Raw genomic sequence first — 23,260 nt, forward strand, 5'->3', positions numbered from 1 at the left:
ATTTCGTGAAATTAAGAAACTTTTAAGAAAAGTAAAAACAGTTAAAAAGTTTTACAAGCATAAAAGTAAAAGTTTAAAAAGAAAAGTAAAAGCCGGCTACTTCCTGGTTATGGAAGAACCGCCTCCCCGTACCCGGAACAAACTTCCAAATCACTGGGATAGCCAAGCGCGAGTCCATTTGTAAGGTACGTCGCGTGCGTGTGATGTGTAGATCGTCTCGAGCGCGGGGCAGCGTCACCGTGTGTTGATTCAGCGGGGTGTCACGCGACAGTACTGTGACACTTATCCTCCCCGTTCTCCTTTGACGAAGTTTGGGTTCCAGACGAGACAAAGTGAAAGAAAGAAACCCACGACAAGTCTGTTTAACGTAGATTAATGGAGACAACTGAAGACGAGTCGGACGCGTTTCAATAACTGAAGGTCAGCTCAACCCAAACTCTTACCAAACTATCGTTAAGCTAATGCTAGCTAACTTATTTCTCCTGTGGTGTTCGTGTTGTTGTTGCTCAATCAGTGTTTATGCGTGTCAACAACATTTACCGGTAAGAAACCAAATGGTGTAAGTTGACATAGTATTTTTGTTTGTTTTATGTTTATTACAATCATTATAAACAACATACATTATATTATTAATGTGTCTTAACCCCCATTGAATCACATTTGTCCATACAAGGAGCTATTCACGTTATTAATCCGTATTTCATGTGTAATAAGTGGAAACTAAAGAAAGTGGGGGTGACGAATCCTGCATCTTCCTATTTATGTAAATCTACTTTAAAAAATAACAAAAACCTGCATGAAGTCATAAATAGTCCCTCTTGTATAGTTAGAACTGATTAAGTACACAAGACTTAAAGTTTGTTATGTGTGTATTCCCCTTATTTACCATCTCTGACGTCATCAGTGCAGTATTTGACTGTGTCACCTCCTCTGTATTTGCAGGTTTTTTATTTTCTCACTCATCCACGATCCAGGAAGTTGGACGAGAATGGCCGAAAACGGGGACGCCAACGAGAGCACCCCACTTCTGGACTCCGGGAGGCGACCTCCGACACCATCCGTGTTCAAGGGAAGACGATTGGCGTGCGCTGCCGTCCTGCTCGCCGAGTCATTGGAACGGATTGCGTTCTACGGCATCACATCCAATTTGGTCCTATTTCTCAACGGCCGTCCGTTCAACTGGGAGGGCACCCAGGCCAGCCAGGCCCCTCTGATGTTCATGGGGGTCACCTACCTGATTTCACCGTTCGGAGGCTGGCTGGCTGATGCGTACTTTGGGAAATTCTTGACAATAGCGTCGAGTTTGGTGTTATATTTCATCGGCATGATGTTCTTCCCATTCATCTCGAATGAAGACACCAGGACGCAACTGTGTGGGGAAGAGATGGCCTTTCCTGTGCAGCCTGCTGAGTGTTTGAGCACAAACAGCACCCCTCCGAGCAACGTCACCTGCCCCATTCGTTCCCCGTATTGTGGCCCGGCCATCTACAGCGGACTGTTTTTGATCGCATTAGGTGTGGGGACTGTGAAGTCCAACATTACTCCTTTTGGGGCAGATCAGGTAGAGTATGAATAATACAACTTTCACGTCTTAAAGTAGTGAATGCAGGGAGTGGGAGGGGGGGGGGAGGGGGAACATCATGCGATCGGACATGTGACAGAATTTCTTGTGCATTAGTTCACGCAGATATGCACGCCCTCCACCAACATGGCTGCTTGAATTGATTCTGCATTCCAGAGCAGGATGTCTAATCGCTTATAAACCCTTTATTTCCCTCCCCCCACACAAGCACAATACTTTGAAGGATGCTTGGAGTTGGGAGGAAGTGAAACCCGTCTAATGTCAGGTTGTTCAGCGGAGCCTCTATAAGCAACCACGATCATCAGTGGGGTCATTGTTTTTCAAATGAGTCGACTCAGGCTGGGGTAAAACCTCTTAAAGAGGACTGGCAGAGAGAACATGATTAGTACTTTAGCCCACTGCGCTCATTAAATTATTTTCCATTTCTCTCAGGGTCCCCCTTTGAGAATGTGCAAACAAACATATCACACAACATCACGCTGAAAAATCCACACGTGAGACTGAAACAGAAGAGACTTTGACACCAACGCCGAACAGAAGAATCTGTCAAGTGATTTAAAAAAATAAAAAAATAAAAAATTTTTAAAATGAAACACAGCACATTTTCTCCCATAATTCTCCTCCAGGTAAAAGTACTAATTAAGTGGCAATGCGAGCTGTTAATTCTTGAAATATGCTCGATTTCCTGTCGCGCCCGACTTCTCTGCTGTCAAAAAAATAATAATTACACCCCCATGTAGTTGGAAAATTGCCATAGTCAATGTTTGGAGGTTTTATTTCATTAAATGCAACTTGAACACAGTCATTACAAAAGGTACAACTTTACTTTCAATAAGTAGGCGAGTTAATAAAAAAGTAACCGCCACGTATTCTGACAGACAGACCTCTAGAATGATTTGCTGCTCATCTTCTTTATTGATTATTATTGACGAAGTAAATAAACTGTTTGCACAAAAGATGCAATTTGAAATCATCAGTTATGGCTCCGGAGAATCCGATGAGCATTTGTCACCATTTTATTAAATGTCACCGTAGAATCCATTCGTGGTGAAAATAATAGGTAGATTAATCGTTGATAAAAACCAAAATGGAACGCGTCCCCGCCAAGTTCAATCACCTCTTCTCTACCAGTCGTTTCTGTCGTGATTAATCCGGGGGTCGTCCATTACGGCACCAATTAATTCCTCACGGTCTGATAATGCGCGGGTCAGTTTGATCGTGATCAATAATGCGTGAATGTGGCTGCAGAGGGACTCTGCCTGGCCCCGCCCGGCTGGCCCCGCCCGGCCCAGATGCTATCTCCCCCATAGTTAATTGCAGCTGTGCTGCAGCCGCTGCATGCTCATACAGAAAAGAAGCATCCTCTTCATCATGCGGGATAAAATCTCCTCCTCCTCAGGGACCGCTGTGTGTGGAACGCACCAGTGGCTTTATGAGAATAATATCATATGCTTGCATAGACATTTAATTGAATTTGGAACTTTTTGCTAGGCTAATGGTGTGTGCTATCACCGCACCGAGCCATTTGTTTCGGTTATCTCTCCCCGACGAGGAGAAAAGAAAAATCTGTTTTCTCCAGATGCTTTTTATCATCCTCAGCGCCCGACGGTGGGATTGAGCCATCAGTGTCATTTTGTTCCTGCTCCTTTTTATCAGCTTAATTTTAATCAGGTATCATTAATAATTTGATTTGGAGTTTAGTCTGACATCGCTTTAGACGCCCCATCGATGACGGCGCTGCAAACGCCACTGATAAGGAGAACTTCCTCCACCTCTGAAATCACCAACTAAACGGCGCTCCTCTGGATGTTCTTCAACTTCCTGTTGGTAATCAGGGTTCCTGCACCTGCCTGCAGAAATGACAGAGGTCACATGGTGCGTGTCTGAGTAAAACGATGCAGGTGACGGGAAGGGAAGCGGGTGAACCGTTGAGGGCGTTTCATGTCCAGGGAGACGTTTGTTTCCTCGTAGATTCAGGAGCTGTTCAGGAAGAGTTAGATGTTCTTTAAACATCAGGAAATGAATTCCTCGATAACTACATCTCTAAACTACTTCCTGTTTGCAGCAGTTTTACTCGATGAAGGCGGAGTTTCACTGGACTAGACCTGGATTGGGTGATGTGATCATGTTGTGTGTGTGTGTGTGTGTGTGTGTGTGTGTGTGTATGTGTGTGTGTGTTTGTGTGTGTGTGTTTGATCCCAGGTCAAAGACAGAGGCCCGGAGGCCACCCGCCGCTTCTTCAACTGGTTCTACTGGTGCATCAACCTGGGCGCCATCCTGTCGCTGGGGGGCGTAGCCTACATCCAGCAGAACGTCAGTTTTGAGCTGGGCTACATCATCCCCACCGTGTGCCTGGGCGTGTCCTTCGTGGTCTTCCTCCTGGGCCGGACCGTCTTCATCACCAAGCCGGCCGACGGCAGCGCTTTCACCTCAATGTTCCAGATCCTGGGCTTCGCCTTCTGCTCCCAGAAGCCCAAGGAGCCCAACCTGCTCCGGTGAGGAAGACCAGTTCTCCATTACATACCAGAACGGCGCCGTTCAGCGGAGCAGCGAGTGTTTTCATTTGCTCAGTGTTGATGGACCTTTACGTTAACGCGCTCTTTGATTGGCCACCGTTATTTTCCTCCCGCCTCCGGTCGTGGCGTTCATCTCCAATCTCGGTTGAGAAAAGTTATTCTGAAGTGTTGTTACTTGACTTTGGAGCAAAGTTACGCATTTGGCTCATAAATGACATTGAATATTTGAAACTGGCCAATCCTGCAGCCTTTCAAGAGTTCTTTCTAAGGCGTTTCCTCTAGAGGTGGGATTATAGGCTTTGGAATAAAGGTTTTCCTTTGGAAGTGCTGTTATTTAAGGCTAAAAAAACTGACAGTTTAGATATTTGTATTTCTCTTTTAACGCCTGGATTTATCGTTCTTTCCCATGAAGCAACAAACCGACGCTGCTCGACAGCGCCAAAGTGACCTACGGAGGAAAATTTCCAGAGGAGAAAGTAGAGGAGGTGAAATCCCTGGTGAAAATCCTGCCGGTGTTCTTCGCTCTCGTTCCGTACTGGACCGTCTACTTCCAGGTGAGATCGGCTTCAGATCAAATCTGCATTTATAAGCCAGGTGTCGCATTGGATGAAAAAATCCGACTCCGTTTAGCGCTTCAATATGAGCTTCTCCGCGCACGCATTCGTTAATATGAGGAAAGATTATTTTCTGGTTCAATATTGAAGAATAGTTTTTGTTCCAGACGTCACAAAGGAGGGAATTACCTCGTTTTTTTATTGCAGATGCAGACCACCTACGTCCTGCAGAGCCTCCACCTGAGGATCCCTGATAGCGCCCCCAACAGCACAGCCGGCTCCTTCCAGGTGAGCTGAAGCCCGATCCGGACTCCTCTTTCTGGAATGAAAACGTCCTGAAGCGTCTGGAGGTGTCAGGCGAGGATTAACAACTTTACTCCACAACCTAACCTCACAGATTAGTAATCTGACGCTGATTGGAATACCTGGGGCACCCGGGGGATCTTATCCAGCTCCCCAAAGCTTCCCATCCTCCTGTAGAATATTAATGAGCTGAGAAAACATGAGTGGCGAACAGGTTCAGTCCATTCTGAGACTCAATTAGCGCGAGAAGCTCTGGTGAGGAGCCAAACGGCCCATAATTCATAGCGCGTCAGCTCCTTTCTGCTCCCTGGAGACGGACGGACAACAAACCCCCGCCAGCGGTCCAGTAACTCAATCTGGACTAACAAATAGAATTACAGGTGGAGTAAACAGGACGCTAGTGCAGGCTGGGGCCCGACGGGGAGCCGACGGGCCCCGTGGCGCCCCCTGCAGGCCCCTCCTGAGGTGGAGTTCAGGTGGGTTCAGACTGAAACCGAGCAGAGGAGGAAGGACGGTACAGTAGGTCTGTTCTCTGTGGAAACGTGAAGTGAAACCCTTCAAACCTCCAGTTTTACCAGTGAAACCGAGACTGGGGAAATTCCCGCTTTGATTGGCCGACGTGTGTTTCCCCCCCTTTTGTGTTTAAATGCGTTTCACAACTGCTGGTTTAAATCGCAGCGATCCTTTAAAAACAGGACTAAGCCTCCTCCTCTGCCAGCTCAACATCAAACAGGAAGTGAGATTAGACGCCTGGGCTCACCTCAGCTCACCTGTCAGCGATGACAGCGGCTCCGCACTAATAATCCTCATCAGCAGGAGCGGGAGGCGGAGCCGTAATCACGACTAATTAGATTATTACTGTCTAATAACGCACCAGCTCCACGCCTCCAGACCCGCCGACCTGCTGGGACGCGCCGCACCCCCTCTCCCTTAAACATTCCTACCATATTGAATATGATAATGTGCAAACGGGGGGGGGTACGCTCTCGGAGGAGCGGCTCACAGATTGCCAGCCGCGTCTCCAGGAAATGGAAATTCAATTTTAGAACAAACGACGCCATCAGAAGTGTTAAGAGCTCAGATGGCGCTCCCAATCCGAATTGCAGAACGCTTCTCTGGCCGTTTATGGCTCCTGGATCGTCACGCGGGATTCATGTGTTTCCTCTGATTGCGGTTTTTTCCTTTATGGTAATAGAAGCAGAGCGGTGAGGTCACCGCGCTGCTGACGAATCAGAACGTCAGGAGCTAAAACCAGTCAGAGGTGATAATCATCTACAGGACGGACCGCATTCTGTCTCAATAAATATGTCATTGTGTGCATTTTTGACCACCTGGGGGTGCCAAAGCTGTTCCCAGCCCCGTGCAGACACCCCCTGCTCGCAGACACCCCCTGCTCACCGACATGCGGCGGCCCGTTTTGAACGCGGCGTCATTCTCCTGAGTTTCACCTCATCTCTCTTGCCACAGACGGCGTTCCGCTTCCCGGCCGCCTGGCTCACCATGTTCGACGCGGTGCTCATCCTGATGCTGATCCCCCTCAAGGACAAAGTGGTGGACCCCATCCTGAAGCGCCGCGGCCTGCTGCCCTCCTCCCTCAAGAGGATCGCCGTGGGGATGTTCTTTGTGATGTGTTCGGCAGTGGCGGCGGGTGAGTTTTCCACCTGCGAGGGTTCTTCCTGTGGAGGAAAGGGGGAGCTGTGGCGCCGCCGTCCGGGGCTCTAAGTGGACTGTCGGCTCCTAGCCTGTGGATTATTTTAGAAATGAAGTGTCAGCCGGGCCGTCAGCCTGGAGGCAGCAAGAAAGCAAATCAGTAACCCTCCTGAGAATCGATGCCCCTCATGTTTCCTACAACGCCTGCCTCCTGCGCTCTCACTCAACAACGTGAAGCCCCGTCTTTAACCCAGATCCTCTGTCAAACACGACTCAGCAGCTGCTGGGAGCTGTAATTTAATTTACTAAACATTCAAACATTTAAATTTAAAGTGGAGCCCTCTGGCGGAGCAAACACCTGCAGCGTGATTATCGTTTTAACCACCAGGAAGCGTTCCCAGATCGACAGCTGAACACCGCGTGAACATTTATCTCCATAAACGTTCCGTAATGAGGGATGTCCTCCGACCGCCGGATCTCCATCCTCCTCCATCCTCCTCTAATCGTCCAGATGTGGCGAAAGCACGAATAACCAAACGTAACACCAACGCCTCACGTGTCCGTTTCAGCCCACGTGAGCGCGTCCTGGTGGAACGGGGTCTATTCTGCTGTGCAAAATGTGCTGTCGAGGAATTCAGTTTTCCATTCGGTTCTCCTGAAAGAAAGTGTAATCCCTGCACTCCAATTCAGGCTCATAAAATTGTGAATATTGCAAAAAGCTATTCTGAGTCCAGGAAGTGGAGAGAAAGGGTTTCCGATGCGGCGGCGGCCATTGGTCACGGAGCACCAGGTGAATGCACAACTAGCACGTGTCGTCGTGGTGACCTGGATCGACACGCTCTTTGGGAGACACGTGGAGGGGAGGCGTGGCACCGTTTGCCCGGTCCGACAGAACGCCGCGGCTTCGGACACGCTGTCACTGCCGTTTGCAATCGATTTCATCACCGCTGCGAGAAACGTGGGGGGGGGAACCCTGTCGTATCGCCGTGTCACGTGACACGAAGATGGCTGGACCCCCCGCGTCGCGCCACTGATCCACCTCTCAGTCAGTCCACACTTGACAAAAAGCCGCGCCGCCGTCGCTCTCGAAGGGAGCGCGTTTTTATCATGTTCTCTTAACGGAGCGCTAATCTGCTGCGGCTAAAGCCGCCGCTTTTAGACGCCCTCTCTCCTCTCTCTGAAAACTGCAGCGGGGATCAGAAAGCAGCCGTTGGTGTTTGCAGACTTGCTCGGGGCTGCCCATCGGCCACACTGCCCCAGATGGACGTCTGGTATTATGGGATAGCCGGATTACAAGGATACGACTCCTCTCAAACGCAGCATTAAGTGTAGTTATGATAGCAGGCCGTCTCTGGGAGTTATCTGCAAACAGCCGCCGGTTACACGATAATAACGACGGAAATAAAGCCGTTAGGAGGCGGCAGCGCTTCATGACAACTGCTTGACTCTTATTATTGAACCGTCTTGGCCGATCCGTTCTTAGACGTGGTAATACGGGCGCGTGCAGATGTGATCTTAATGAAGTGGCCCTAAAAAAACTCCCATCATTCTCTGCGTCCTCTCAATCTGGCAGTTTGGCTGTTTGCTGCTGTCATAAAGTTAAACGAGTGTGCTCATCCTGACGGAAATACATAACGCGCCCCATTTTCTCTTGAGTTTTTAGAGGCTTGTATACACTGTGTGAGTGTGAGTGTGTGTGTGTGTGTGTGTGTGTGTGTGTGTGTGTGTGTGTGTGTGTGTGTGTGTCTCCGCAGCCTGATGCCAGTCCTCTCTGTTTCTCAGGTATTCTGGAGACCAAACGCCTGGAGATCGTCAAAACGAACGGCACCATCGAGCAGACGCTGGGCAGCGTTATCTACTACGCTGCAGATCTGCCCATCTGGTGGCAGGTGCCTCAGTACGTGCTGATCGGAATCAGCGAAGTCTTCGCCAGCATCGCAGGTACGGTACACTCGTTTGACGCGCTTTGAGCTGGAACGCCGCGGCGGAACGCCGGCCGAGGTTTAACGCGTTTGATTCTGCAGCAGCCCGACGCGTCTGCAGGCTGCAGGAAAGCCGATCAATAACCGATCGTCCGCCTCTGCAGGACGTCGTCCGGTAAAAAAGGGAGGCGTGTAAAAGGTAACCTTTTAAAATTGACATTACGATGACGACCGCGCCTTCATCCCCGACTCTAATTAACCCCTCGTCCTCCTCTCGTCGTTCGGATACAGCAGCCAGCGGGATGAATACACACGTGTGTATCCCTGGAGGTGTTGTCACCGTGGTAACACAATTAACATCATTACATAAATGTCTCACCTCTACGAGAGCCGGGTAACGGATTAACAGATGCGTTACACACATGACCTCGTCGTCCAATCAGCGCACTTCTTCAGCCGACTTGGAACCAATCGATAAAAAGTGACCTCAGGGCTCTGCGGAGGAAATTTGCACTTGAATAAATATCAAATGTATTGCATTGATTTCCGAACGGGTGGTTCAGTTGATCGACTTTGCCGCGTCATCTTTATTGGTGGTAGGTTACTCATAATCCTCCAGTAGCTGTTTGCTCTGAAGGAACCAACGGCTGAAATCTGCTTTCTGATTGGCGTTCGTCTTCTCTCTTCCTGTGCGAGACGCGATCCAAACAGGAAATGACGTTTCACGAAGACGCGCTGATTGCCGTGGTCGTATAATGACGTGACAAAGTGTGAAATGACTCTGATGTCACGCTGTAACGGTAACGGTATGACCGTCCTCTGCTCCGGATGGGATGGCCGACGCTTCCCCTCCACATTCCTCTCTGCACAGCGACAGAAATCGTCCTTTTATTGTGTCCATGTGGTTTTTTTTTCCTCCTCCTTCACGTCTTTATCGCTCCGGTGGCCTCAGGCCTCAATTATCTCTGCGGATCCAGTTTGTTAGGACTCTGGCTGTGATTGAGTCATCCCTCTATTACCACAGGTCATGTTATTGCAGTCTCTCCCACACGGCGGGAGATTGAATCATCAATATTTAAGACTTTTCTTTTGCTCACCCGGCGGAAGGATTATCGGTCACTGCAGGGTTTGAGTCGGATTGAAGGTCTGACATCTTCAAGTTTAAATCCACGGTTAGTGGAATTTGTTTTAATAAGCTGTGGAACAGAACTCCACCAGGCGCCTGGAAAATGCTTGGATTTGCACAAAAAATCTCAGGGTCCCCCCCATGAAAGTCAAATCCAGACATGATGAAGCTATAGGGATCCTTAAAATAACCATGTTCTGCTCTCGGCTGGTACAGCGTCCCACTGGGCTTACCTCCGGGGAGGACAGGCTGACGGGGACGTGACACATGTCTGGTTCAGGGGAACTTTCTTCTCTTCAGTTGGGATGAATGTTTTAAAGCTGCTTCCTGCTGCAGGACGGCGCCTCGTTCCCCGACACGACACCCCGGGTCCCAGTGTTCCTCTTTTGCCTGCGTCCTTGAGTCTTTGACCCACATTTTTTGAAAGGGATGCACGATTGTCAGACAGCGTGCGTCCATGAGACGCAAGCTTGACATTCACTGACATGCACTGACATGCAACAAAAATATTCACAATATTTACATTTCTTCCACTTAAAGTTCAAACCTGGAAATCGCCATTATGTTCTGATCTCACACAAATTTCTCGCACAAGTTTTCTCGTCAGGAGACTCACCTGTGTGATTCTGTCTGATTAAAATCGACCAAACATCAACACGTCTGCTGGTTTTAACGCTGCAGCGAGAGTGGAGTCAGTTCAACCCCCCCAGAGCAACAAGAAGAGTCCTGTTGGGTTTGTCTGTCTGTTAAAGCGCTTTGAAATGTCTGATGATGAGATTAAGCATTATATAAATAAAGGTTGATTGATTATCACCATGCCTCGAAAAATGATGCAAAAGTTGGAGAAAAAGCAAGTGACAATGAGTGCTTTCTTGCATAAAAATACAATAAAAGGTTAATGAAGAAAAAGAGACATGTATTACTACAGATATTACTACAGATATTACTGAAATGTGTGTGTGAAGGTTCTGTCAGCTTGGTTCAGTGTCCACAGGAGAATACATGAATTAAAGGCAAAGAAAACTATTGAGTGAAAGCAAAAGTAAAAAAACAAACAAAAACTATTACATCCTTATATATTTCTAAAACTGTTTTTTAAATGACGACCAGGCTTTAATATTTTGATAAAACTGAGATATAATTTAACTTTTTTCTTTTTACTCAGTTATGATGTTATTAATAAAAAAATTATAATTAAGTTTGTTTAGTTTTTATATTATACTATTGCAAAACTCAATCCTTGCGTCGCTACTACCGTATATTCTGTTATTACTTTTGGGATGCATAAATGTCATGTTGGGATGCACACATTTTTGTTGAAGCGCATCCCAAGATGCACTGCTTTCTGGAGGTAAAATGAACACTGGATCCCTGCTGGGTTTTTTAATTGTCTTTTATTTTGCCTCGCTAAGAACGACAAATAACTTTTCCCTTCACGTCTTCACGTTTTGAATTCCCTTAAATAATTCTGCCTTTTCCCGAAAGGTCAAGCTGTTTAAAACGCACACGGCTGTGATGGCGTGTTGTTCTCGTGTCGTCACGTCGACAGGATGTTGGTGTTTTGTTCCTGTTAGCCTGCAGCCAAACCCGACAACCTTTACACGACTCCGTGATATGCAAAGCTGGTGACTGATGTCGGCTGCTATCAAAAGGTTAGCCGGGGATATAAAACAAACCTATTGTGAACTTCTGCAAAGGTCGTGCGTGTTTTCCTGCGCTCTTATCTCGTTCTTTTATTTGTGAAGAAACCGCTCAGGTGTCGCCGTCATATTAATTTGTGTAAAGTCGTTCTTTACTGAAGGTCTTGCTGGTGTTTAACTGCAGCTCTCTAATCTCTCCCGACAGATGTAGCTATAGGGCCTCATTCGAAAAATCACATGTTTGAGGCGCCATGAAATTATCAATGTCAGCTCACACGCAGGCGGATCTGACGGAGAAAAGAGACACGCATTTGATGTTTCTTCCTCCTCTCTCAGGTCCCTTGCCCATTTCCTCAGCTCCTTTATTTCTTTGAAGACACAGTAAATACTGAGTGATGGCTTTTCCAGAAATAACTGTTTCTTGGAGACCAAAATACGAAGCAGATGGCCGACAATGGCGCCGCAGACCGGCGCCGCTGTGGTAAATTAGCTGTCAGGCAGCTGCAGAGGAAACCTTTGGGTGTCAAGTACAATAAAATGAAAGGGAAACAGTCGCCGCGGCGATACGGAACGCAGACGCACTTCCTGTTAATCCACACTTTTCCTTTGTGCTTTTCTGCTCCGTGCAGGGCTGGAGTTCGCCTACTCGGCCGCGCCCAGGTCCATGCAGAGCGCCATCATGGGTCTGTTCTTCTTCTTCTCTGGGATCGGCTCGTTCGTGGGCTCCGGCCTGCTGGCCATCGTCTCGCTGAAGCAGATCGGATGGATGTCGTCGCACAAAGACTTCGGTAAGAGTTGGAAACCGCCAGCAGGTAGACGGCGGAACGCGATGCAATCTGAGCTTAACGACGGCTGAATGAGCCTCGGAGGGTCATTAGATGTTCCAGGAGCATCGTGGCCTCCTTCAGATGGAAATCAGCTGTTTTGTTCCAGCTGTCCTTCCAAAGTAAAAGCATGAAACCCTCCGGGACGCCAGCGTCTCTGTGGAGTTCAATTATTTACAGTTTCATCCTGAATGTCAGGGAAATTCATCATCAGGAACGTCTGTCGCAAAGAAGCTTCTCAACTGATGCAATTTTTTTTAAATTAAATTAAATTAAATTAAATTAAATTGAATTAAAATGGATGGAATCTTAATATGTAAAAAACATTTACAAGAAGATTCCTTATTAAAAAAAAACTTGATTTCATCCTGATAAAGTCAGTCAGGTTTCAGTATTTGAACAACAGAAACAAGCGATCGACCTGAGCTGTTCCAGTGTGTGTGTGTGTGTGTGTGTGTGTGTGTGTGTGTGTGTGTGTGTATCGACGCTGTCTGACCAGCAGACCGATTCAGCCGTTTTGTAGTTGAACCTAAAGGATGCTGCTGCTGTATTTAAACTCTCCTCGGATCGGAGGTGATCGAACTGCTGCAGTTTTCTGCGGGCGGTCCATAATCCCCCCCCCCGCTCAGCCCCACTCCCCCAGCCGAGGCGGTTAGCGCCCCATCGACCCCCCCATCGACTGCGTGTATGGACGTTTGGAAACAGAACCGCATCCATCAGGGATCCGGAGACACGCCTGGAGCTTTTCATCGCCGGCGCTGATTTAAAATCCACTTAAAGAGTTTGGAGATGAGATGCAGGAGGAGGAGGTGTGGGGGGGAGGTGTGTGGGGGGGGCACTCTTAGCTAGTCTCTTATTTTTAAAGTGTTTTCCATAATAAATAGTCACGTCAAACTAACGACAAAAGGTTGTGTAAATCTGTCCAGCTGCTAGAATGAATCGCATCCTGGTGGCAGCAGATGGATGGACCCCCCCCACCCCCCAGCAAGAGGAGGCCCCCCCAGCCAGATGTACTTTTCCCTGAGCGTGCAGTAAATAAGCCAACACTGTAAACGCTTTGCACACAAACACCTGATAGCTCATTAATAGCGCCGACAGGTAGAGCGCTGCTCCTGATGATGTTAGCAGTGCCAGGCGCGCGGCGCGCTTCATAAATCCACCCTCCAGGGGCAGTTGGACCCAGAATGCCTTGTGGCCGCCGATGGGGGCGCCGCGGCACAATGCTGAGCCGTTGGGTACAGTTGGGAGTCACGCCGTTTGTTTTGTGGCTGTTTTCCAGCGTCTGGCGGCTCCGGAGGTGGAACGGATTCAACTCGTCTCCACGGCCGCCCCCGGCGGGGTAAACGGCGTCTCGGGTGATCCGTGCAAAGTCGTTGCGAGCTGCAGATGGATGAGCAACATTAATCACAGGCCGGGGGGGTCGGATTCTGTTCAGTAAAGACGTCCCTGCAGCCAAACACAGATGGGGACCCGTCATGTTTGCTAAAGACGTCCCTCCTGCGTCGGGGGGGGGGGGTGATGGGAGATGATCCTCCAACGTCTGCAGGACGAGCAGGATTTGAACCTGCGACACCTGAACGACGAGTCCAAGACAGGAGCGAAACAGGAGCGCTCACTCTGTCGATGGTTTCCAGCGGCGTCCTGATTGGTTCCAGTTGTGCGGCTGCATGAACGGATCTCTGACCTCATGACAGACGTGTTTGACCACATGTGCCGCCGGGCGCTGAAGGATCCGTCCGCTGCGCGCTCCAGACACATCTGCTCCAAAACTTAACGCCCAGCGAGCCGATGCGGTGGAGTTATTGATCCTTGAAATCCCAGGCGCACACACTCTCCTCCTGCGGTCGCATCTGGACGAGCGCTCATCCATCACGCGCGTGCTGATTGGCTGTTTTTACAGCCCTGCTAGAGAAATATGGCATAAAACACCCTCCTGACCTTCAGCTGCTCACCGCTTTGATTTGAACACGCCAGAACGTGTCGTCTGTTCCACGGTCAGAGGATCATTCGCTCGGTCACGTGACAGGAAATGACTGCACTCCTCTGACTGATCTGACATCAAACGCCCGGGCGGCGTTCTCACATCCTGCCGTTGGAGTGTGGGATCACACTTGGCTTAAATGTCACACCTTTAATGTCACATCTGGAAAATTCTTCTCAAAAGTGTCTCATTTGAAAACCACTTTTTTTTTTTGCAGCACAGAGCAACGAAAAATAATGAGCGGCGGCGGCCGTTTGCCAAACTCTGGCGTCAGTCGTAAAGTTTGAAGGAGCTGCAGAGAATATCTATATTTATAGCCGAAACAGACGCGCATCGATTGCCCCCTGCGGGTGGTGGGGGGTCGGATGGCGTTGGATGCACTGGAGCATTAAAATGTTGGGTCATTGCGCCGGTGGGTCGGGATGAATTGATCCATTTGCGAACGTTAAATTGATATTGACCCGTTTCATCTGGACTCACATGGTTTGCTCAAACCCACTCGCAGGTAAATTGCCCACGAGTTTATATCACTCAAACATTATAGGGCTGAACCCATCAGTGTGTGTGTGTGTGTGTGTGTGTGTGTGTGTGTGTCTGTGCAATAACTCAGATATTTACGGGCTGCGATCAGACGCCCACTGCGCGTCTCCTCGGCTGTAATTATTCTCCCTTATTCTTGAAAAAGCAGCCAATCAGAGGCCGGACTCCCGTTTAATGAAACTCATTAAACGATGGAAACCTTAAACCGTTTGCAGGATCGTCCATCAATCCGAGGTGTTTGTTTGTTTGTTTGTTTGTTTGTTTGGTGTCGGTTTTTTTGTGTTTTTTTGTATTCCTTGGGGTCTAATTTAGAGAGAAGTTGTGAAATCTGGAACAAAGATGGAGTGAACCGTCATCTGTCAGGACGAGCTTTCAAAACGCTTCACACAAACGTTTCAGGAGATATTTCTGTGTCCCGTCGTGGATCGCTGCCACCGGATTGGTGGAAGGAAACGGCTAGCTGGTGTTAGCGACCCGCAGAAAAAAAAAAGAAAGACATCAAAGTTCGGTTCAGTAGAACTATTTAATCATCGTGACAAAGTACTGCTAGCCGTTAGCTTGATGGTCGAAGACCAGGAAGCAGGAAGAGAGTCGTGGAATCGAAATGATTACTAAAAGAATAAATAAAAATCAGGTTTACGTCGTTTTCCTTCACTTTACGTCTGCCACAAATACTGGAGAACTGTTTCTAAACTGGAATCCGTTCTGGAGCTCTGGTCTGCGTGATGTGAAGCTGAGTGGCTTCAGAAACTTCCCATCAGGAGTGAAGCAGACAGGAAGCGGGATATCGGCTGCGGCAGCAACTTATTTCCTGCAGCGCAGCAGTAAAAACGTCCTGAGACGAGGATTTGTTTCAGGCGTCCCGCTGACGCCCAGCTGCTGCACAGCCAATCACGGGTCGTCGAATGCTGATGTTACCGTTGTCGCTCAGCGCAGGTTTGAATCCCGTCAGAATTAGCATTCTGCGTTCCTCGCGTGTTAATTAAGTCTGCAGAGGCAGACTCTTCAGGTGGATTATTGATCGCACCCCCACTGCAGATGCACTTCCTCCTTCCTGCGGCGCTCTCCAGTCAAGACGCTCGCCTCATGAATTATTCACCAACGCTTTTGTTTTTTTTAGGTGTTTCTCACAATTTACACTTGACCAGTTTAAGATGAGAGATGGGGGGGGGGGTCATCGGTCCCTCTGTACCCGGATCAGACGCCTGAGAGAGGCGAGTGTTGATGAAGAATCAATGGTGTGTGATTGGTCCTGTCATCACGCCGCTCCTTTATTCCCCCTGATGTCTGATTATCCACTGGAGACGGATCGCAGACGGGAGTCGTTTCCACGCAGGACGGCGCCGGAGATCCGCTCAGTGCTCGTCGGAGGCGATGATGAGTAGCGGCGACATCGCTGCCTTCAAACGGGCTAATCCTGCTCTTTGATCAGCGGCGGACGAGTCGCCGTTAAATCGTGTAGCGGAACATGAAGGCTCGTGTTCGTGACACCGCCGCCAACGCGGCGCTGGATGCTAAACAGGCCGCCGCCGAAGCAAAAGCGTGTTCCAGTCACTGACAGGTTGCAGCGCCGTGGAATTAAAACCGCACGTGGGCGGAACCACAGAACGGCGTGGGTTAATGTCGGACCGGTCCAACACCGACCGTCCAACTGTGTTTAGCACGTAGCGAACACAGGCTAACGTCGTTAACTAGTTCCAGGAAGGAACTCGTCTCCAGGCTAAACTGGATAAATATTCTCAGTTGTGTTCTGAACTTTATTCATGAATGTATTTTAATTATATTTAGTTCATATGAATCTATTTGAAGCTGACAATTACATTTAGTCCAGAAAAATCCTCTCCGTCTCGTCCTCAGCTGCTTCTGCCTCATTGTGGGTCACGGGGGTTGCTACGGGCTCATAATATATCATATGTTTTATTCTGATTTATTGTACAGTAACATGATATTAAATGTTTTAACGGTTTACTAGTTACCTGTGAAAGAAGATGCTAAGCGTTTAGCATACAGCAGAGCGTCATCAGCGTAGAGGTGGAGAGGAGTGAATACTTTTAACGCTTTAATAGTCATTTTATTCCAGTATCTGTGGCAGACAGACGTAAAGTGGAGGAAAGTGACGTCAACATGATTTATATTTTTCCGTGTATTTATTTTTTTGAAATCGATGTCTAATCGAGAACGATGTAAGTCGAGGTTTAACTTTAATCATTTAGATTCCAGGAGTTGTTTCCTACTTCCTGGTCTTCGTCCACTGAGCTAACGGCTAGCAGCAACTCGTCATGATGATTAAATAGTTCTCCTGTGAGGAATCATGGCGTAGTGATACCCCGAGTGTCCAGAGAGTAGAATCCAGTTCATAACCGATCAATCGATCAATGGATTTTCATTCAGCTCCAAATGAACATTTGGACCAAACCTCTTTCTATTTATTCGTAGATGATGTGAAGCTTCATGCACACACCTTGGTAACCCCCCCCACTCCTTTTTCTCGCACGCCACCCAGGCGACGCCCACACAGTCGTGCGCCCAGACGTGCCTCTTTGCGCCCGTCATTGTGCGTGTTTAATTAAAAAAAGGGACGCTTGTTTTTGTTTGCTCGACGCGGCGTCTCCTCCTGCGCCGCAGCGGAGCATTCAGAGTTCACACAAAGGGAAGGTTAATTGAAACAACAGCCGGCTCTCTGGATGTTTGTGACAGCACAAGGTTCTGATGAAAACACGGCGAGGCGTTTTGGGCGCCGGCGAGGCGTTGACGTCAAACGCTTCGCCGAACAAACGGAACAAAACCGACGCTTTTGTTCCAAGATGACGTGGATGAAATGAGCAATCTTTACAAATTTGGGCCTCGCTTCTAAAACCTCTCGCCACCCGGCGACCCACCTGGACACGCCCCCTCCTCCCAGCCCCGTCCAATAAAAACACCAGCAGAACCGTTAATAGAATCAGGGATGAGGATGAGGACGGATGAAGATGGACTCACCAGGCGTCTGTTCTTTGGGCCCTTCCTGGTGGCCCCGCCTGAACAGGCCGTTAGCCCCCCCTTTGCCCCCTCATCAGATTGAATTAAAGGGGGCGGGGCTCTAACAAGCCAAAAATTAGGCCCGTTTCAGTCATTAACACCAGCTTGACCTGATGGAGTGTGAACCGGTAATTAGTATGGACACACACACACACACACACACACACACACACGCTCCTCACGATTGGGCGTGGCAGCGCCACACACACACGCTAACAGGTAGCTGCTGCCGGGCGTCACGTGAGCTCGTCTGATGATCGTTGGCGGCGCCGAGCCTGAAGCCGCCGTTCGTCACGTGACCTCCGTCAACAACCACAAGAGCGTTGAACAGCCTCCTTCACGCCGCCGACCGCAGAGTCAAGGGGCTCGTCTGGCACGGCGAGGAGGAGGAGGAGGAGGAGGAGGACGCCGCTCTTCGTCTTTGTCCTTCACACCAAAGTCAGCCACAGGAAGCCGCCGTTTGTTTCCAAGCCTTCCTCTCGAGCGAGGATGACCACGCCGCTCGGCTCGGGAGGAGAACGTCTTTTAACTTCTAAGCCCCTCCCTCTGGTCTAAGCCCCTCCCTCTGGTGTCCTCACAGGAAACATCAACGACTGCTCGCTGCATTACTACTTCTTCCTGCTGGCGGCGATCCAGGGCGTCACGCTGCTCGTCTTCATCATCGTCTCCGTCAAGTACGACAAGCAGAGGAGCCGCGCAGGAAGCAAACGGCCGAGCCACGCCTCCTTGTGATGTCCACCCGGTGTGGCCACGCCCACCAGCCCCCAGACACCCGCCTGAGAGGCCCCGCCCTCCAGAGCCTGTCAGGACTCTGGAGTGGCCCCTAGAGATTTATTTATGTTGCTTTTACCTGTGAGGTGGGCGTGTTTCTTTTATGTTGGGGGAGGAGCCACGTTTGAGCCCCTCCTCCTTTCTACCAGTTAGGACTGGACTTGAGGGGCGGAGCCATAAAAACAGGTTTTAAAACGAGTTAAAATTGTTTTCAAGAGCCGGTACGATAAATCTAGTTATTGTTATTGACGACAGCCTTCAGTCGCTTTGTTTGTTTGTTTGTTTGTTTGTTTGTTTGTTTGATTTATTTCTTTATTACAGTTTTTGGGGTTTTAAACCGTCTTCTCAGACTGGAAACTTGTTTTTAAAGCACTTCACCCAAAAATGTAAAAATGTGGTCATGATCAACTCACCACCGTGATGATGATGAGGATGAGGATGAGGAGGGTAGGAGGTCAGGTGAGGCCCCTGAATGAAGAAGATGGAGACCAGATTAAAGCGATTGATTAAATGATCCCTTACTTCCCGTCTAAACTGTAGCTTCGTGGTCAGCAGCGTGGCTCATGCTTCTGACCACGCCCCTTTAACGCTCCAGCGCTTCTGACCACGCCCCTTTAACGCTGCAGAGCAACAGGTGTGTTGGAACAGAACGGTTGTGTGTGTGTGTGTGTTTGTGTGTGTGTGTCGTTTCCAGACTTTTAACATCCACTTTACGTTAAAGTTTCGGTCACACACACACACACACACACACACACACACACACACACACACACACACACACACACACAAATCCACCCATGACGACGTCAAAGCAGGTAAATAAATGAACCTTCTATTTTTTACAGTGTTATCATGTCTTTGCAGCTTTTCCTAGAATGTGTTTTTTTTTAATTTATTGCACTGATGCCTTTGTTTTAGCTTAAGTGTGTGTGTGTGTGTGTGTGTGTGTGTGTGTTTTAACTGCCAGAATACGGTACTGCATTTCATTAAAATAAGAACCTCAGGGCGGAGCCGTGATGTCGAGTGACAACAGCAAGAAAAACTGCCTTTCAAAATAAAGTTTGGTTTCTAAAGCACATTAAAGACGTTTAACCAGTGTGTGTTTTATTTTCTACTTCCTGTACTTTATATTGGCTTTAATCTCTTCAAACGATTTATTCCGTTTGTTCTGGAATTATTTTCTGTGTTCTTTATACTGAAATGTTTTTTGTTATATTTGTGGTCATTAAAATAAATTAAAATGCTGTTTGACTTTATTCCTTTATATTTCGCTGCTCGTATTTTTCTAATCTGCTTCGGTCGGATGCTGAAACGGAACCATCCGACCCGTCGTGTTTAACGTGTTTAATATAAGAACATCTTAACTCCGTTCTCACCCTTTTTACTGGATTTATTTGTGATGTTTCCATGGCAACAGCTCATGTTTTGAGTTTAACATTTATTTCCAAGTGTGTGTGTGTGTGTGTGTGTGTGTGTGTGTGTGTGTGTGTGTAGTTTACATCATCTCCTGTCTGAATGACAGCTTTTAAAGCTTGAAGCTGCTGTTAGCGACCGCGGCGCTGGTTCTGATCTTCTTCTACATTCATCAGATTTAATGTTCTCCGCTCTCCAAAACACGACCCTACGGCGAGCTGTTAGAACGGCTGCAGACGCCGAGGTCAAAGGTCATCACCTCCTTGAAGAGGCCGCTGTATTTCTCCCCAGTCGCCGCACACAGATTGAAATCGAGCCGGCGTCGCGGATCATTTTTAGCGCCTCGGCCGCCGGACGTCTCGCGTTTAATTTGACCCAAACAGCCGTGACTGAGCCGACAGCTCCATGTCGGAAACCAACACGCCTGCGGGTCGTAATTCCAGTGTGGCGGCTTGTTTCTCAGGCGGAGACGAGTAGCTGACACATGGAGGGGCTGGTGGGGGGGCGGGGGGGGCTAACGCCAAGATATATCGTCCCGAGAACGGCCTGCCAACATTTTAGCGTAATTTATTTGCCGGGACATCAGGGAGCAGCAGGAATGTAAAAACATCGCTGTTTCTTTTTTTCCTTGGGGGGGTATGGGGGGATTCTGAGCATGCTCAGTGAGCTCCTGCTCTTACTGTGATGGTAAACAGGTGAGGGTTGGACATGGAGAGAAATTCACTCCACACCTGCTGAACAAAGAGGCTGGAATACAGGAAGTCCTCAACTTAAGAACACAACAGGTTCAGAATTGTTTATAAATTATTTATTCCAATCTCTAATCTCCATCTGAAGTCATTTAAATGTCATTACTGCTCTAAATACTAAAGTAATATTACTGCTCTAAATACTAAAGTAATATTACTACTCTATATACCAAAGTAATGTCATTACTACTCTAAATACTAATGTCAGTACTACTCTACATACTAAAGGTATGCCGTTTAGTACTCTATATACTAATGTAGTGTCATTACTACTCTAATTACTTACGTTCTCTTCCCTCAGAGTGACCTACAGGAGAACGACCCCGTCAATAATGAATAAATTAAGTTCGAAAGTCAGTTGTCCATATCTTGAGGACTTCCTGTATCACCTTTTAAATAATCTACAATAATTATTCTACAACCCTTAAACTGTGGGGGGAAAAAAATGCTAATTATGTTTAAAACAGACATTGAACGAACATTTAAATCCGACATCAGATCGCTGCTTACCTCCGTCTCGTCTTCGGCGTGCTGGTGTGATGTCATCATCTACACGACGTTAAGCTGCTTCTAATCATTTTTCGGCGTCTCGTCCGTCTAATGAGCGACCCGCCGTAGCCCCAGAGGAAGTTCCTCCAGTAATTGGAGGATTAGGAGGTATCATCTGGTGTTGGTTCAGATTAGCTGATGTTGGGACTAAAGCAGACCAACGGCCTCGGAGTCCTCGTCTTCATTCCCTCATTTTCTGATCTCAGCTCCTCCTCAGTCGACTTCCTGCAGCTTCTCTTCTGTGTGAGGTTCTCAATCAGGAGACGAGAAACGAGTCGTTTGACTCGGGGTTCACGGGACTCGAACGCACCGTCCATCCCTGTAAGGCTACGCCGAGGGAAAAGAAAACAAGTCCAACTCGTCTCCTGAACGGATTGGATGTTAGTCCTGAGGAGGCGGCGGCTTAACGACGTCATACAGACGATGGGCCAATGAAACGCTTTACAGTCAGGATCCGTCAGGATTCACAGCTGCAACCCGAGGAGACCCCGCCCACTAAGGGATGAAGATAAATCTAACTCAAACCTAACCCGAACCTACCCCTAACCTGAACCTACCCCTAACCTAACCCACAAAGGAATGAAGATAAATCTAACCCAAACCTAATCCGAGCCCCTAACCCAAACCCCTAACCTAACCCTGACCTAATCTAACCTGAACCTAACCCTAATCTGACCCCTAACCCACATACGAATGAAGATAAATCTAAGCTGAACCTAACCCAAACCTAACCCTGACCTGAACCTAACCGAACCTAACCCTGACCCTAACCTAACCCTGACCTGGACCTAACCCTGACCTGAACCTAACCCGAACCTATCCCTAATCTAACCCTTAACCCACAAACGAATGAAGATAAATCTAAACTGAACCTAACCCAAACCTAACCCTGACCCGAACCTAACCCTGACCCTAACCCTGACCTGAACCTAACCCTGACCTGACCCTAACCCTGACCCTAACCCTGACCTGAACCTAACCCTGACCCTAACCCTGACCTGACCCTAACCCTGACCTAAACCTAACCTTGACCTGACCCTAACCCTGACCTGAACCTAACCCTGACCTGACCCTAACCCGAACCTAACCCTAACCTGAACATAGCCCTGACCTGACCCTGACCCTAACCCTGACCCTAACCCTGACCTTAACCTAACCCGAACATAATCCTGACCTGACCCTAACCCTGACCTGAACCTAACCCTGACCTGACCCTAACCCGAACCTAACCCTGACCCTAACCCTGACCTGACCCTAACCCTGACCCTAACCCTGACCTGACCCTAACCCTGACCCTAACCCTGAACCTAACCCTGACCTGACCCTAACCTAACCCTGACCTGAACATAACCCTGACCTGACCCTAACCCTGACCCTAACCCTGACCTGACCCTAACCCTGACCCTAACCCTGACCCTAACCCTGACCCTAACTCTGACCTGACCCTTAAAGCAGTCCAGGAATGAAACGTTTGACGAGTCAACGGCTGCACGATAAACAACGATGACATCACCATCTGTTGGACGATGGATCGGGGGGGTAAACACATTTTCATTATGACCCAGATGTAAATTTATGACCCTCGTTTCTGGATTCCATCGGGGGGGGCGGCAGCCAGGAAGAGGCGGGACGTCTTGGCGTGTTTGCAGCGTGTTCACGTTGTGTTTACACGACTCCGGTTTGGCACCAGGGTTTTGTTTTGGAACGCTGGAGTCCGGCGGGAAGGAACGGTCAGACCGGGACGCTGCGGCGACCTTGACGGCTCCGCCCCCCCGCGCCGGCGTGTTTGTGTGTTTGCTGTAAAACTCCTGCGAACGGATTTAAAGAAGAATTCAGACGGAGACCATCAATCAGAACCGTTTGGAAACGGCAGCGATAGAGCCGGCGAGGACCGGAGGGAGCGCTGCCAACCGCTAGTGGGGGTTTGTGGGTCTCACTTCATCAATTTAACTAAGAAGACATTTAATATGGGGGGGGTCTTCTTCTGGAAGTCGGGACTTGAAGGAGTCGTCCCACCGCCTCTAGACAGGAAGTGAACGCAGCGTCACATCTCCTGCATCCCATTAGGTTCAAACTGATGTCTGAGACCGGCCCCTGGGGGGGGCTTTAATGGGCTACGCTT

The 23,260-nt window shown here is 48.6% G+C and overlaps 1 protein-coding gene across 1 annotated transcript; it reads left to right on the forward strand.

Moving 5' to 3' along the window:
• The first annotated feature begins 253 nt into the window (after positions 1 to 253).
• Positions 254 to 19,678, forward strand: slc15a4 (solute carrier family 15 member 4). Its single transcript, XM_068311098.1, has 9 exons — positions 254 to 420; positions 943 to 1,561; positions 3,785 to 4,077; positions 4,511 to 4,652; positions 4,860 to 4,940; positions 6,423 to 6,603; positions 8,388 to 8,546; positions 11,923 to 12,081; positions 18,237 to 19,678. The coding sequence occupies exons 2-9, from the start codon at positions 989 to 991 to the stop codon at positions 18,386 to 18,388; spliced, it is 1,740 nt and encodes a 579-aa protein (XP_068167199.1). The 5' UTR covers positions 254 to 420; positions 943 to 988; the 3' UTR covers positions 18,389 to 19,678.
• Positions 19,679 to 23,260: the final 3,582 nt, after the last annotated feature.

Source organism: Antennarius striatus, chromosome 3 (genome assembly GCF_040054535.1).
Source record: "Antennarius striatus isolate MH-2024 chromosome 3, ASM4005453v1, whole genome shotgun sequence".
Taxonomy (NCBI): domain Eukaryota; kingdom Metazoa; phylum Chordata; class Actinopteri; order Lophiiformes; family Antennariidae; genus Antennarius; species Antennarius striatus.

Excerpts from the sequence above, each read along its gene's own strand:
- slc15a4 (XM_068311098.1), top strand. The coding sequence starts at position 989 with ATGGCCGAAAACGGGGACGCCAACGAGAGCACCCCACTTCTGGACTCC. Across the intron at positions 1,562-3,784 it reads CTCCTTTTGGGGCAGATCAG|GTCAAAGACAGAGGCCCGGA; the intron begins GTAGAGTATGAA and ends GTTTGATCCCAG. Across the intron at positions 6,604-8,387 it reads GTGTTCGGCAGTGGCGGCGG|GTATTCTGGAGACCAAACGC; the intron begins GTGAGTTTTCCA and ends TCTGTTTCTCAG.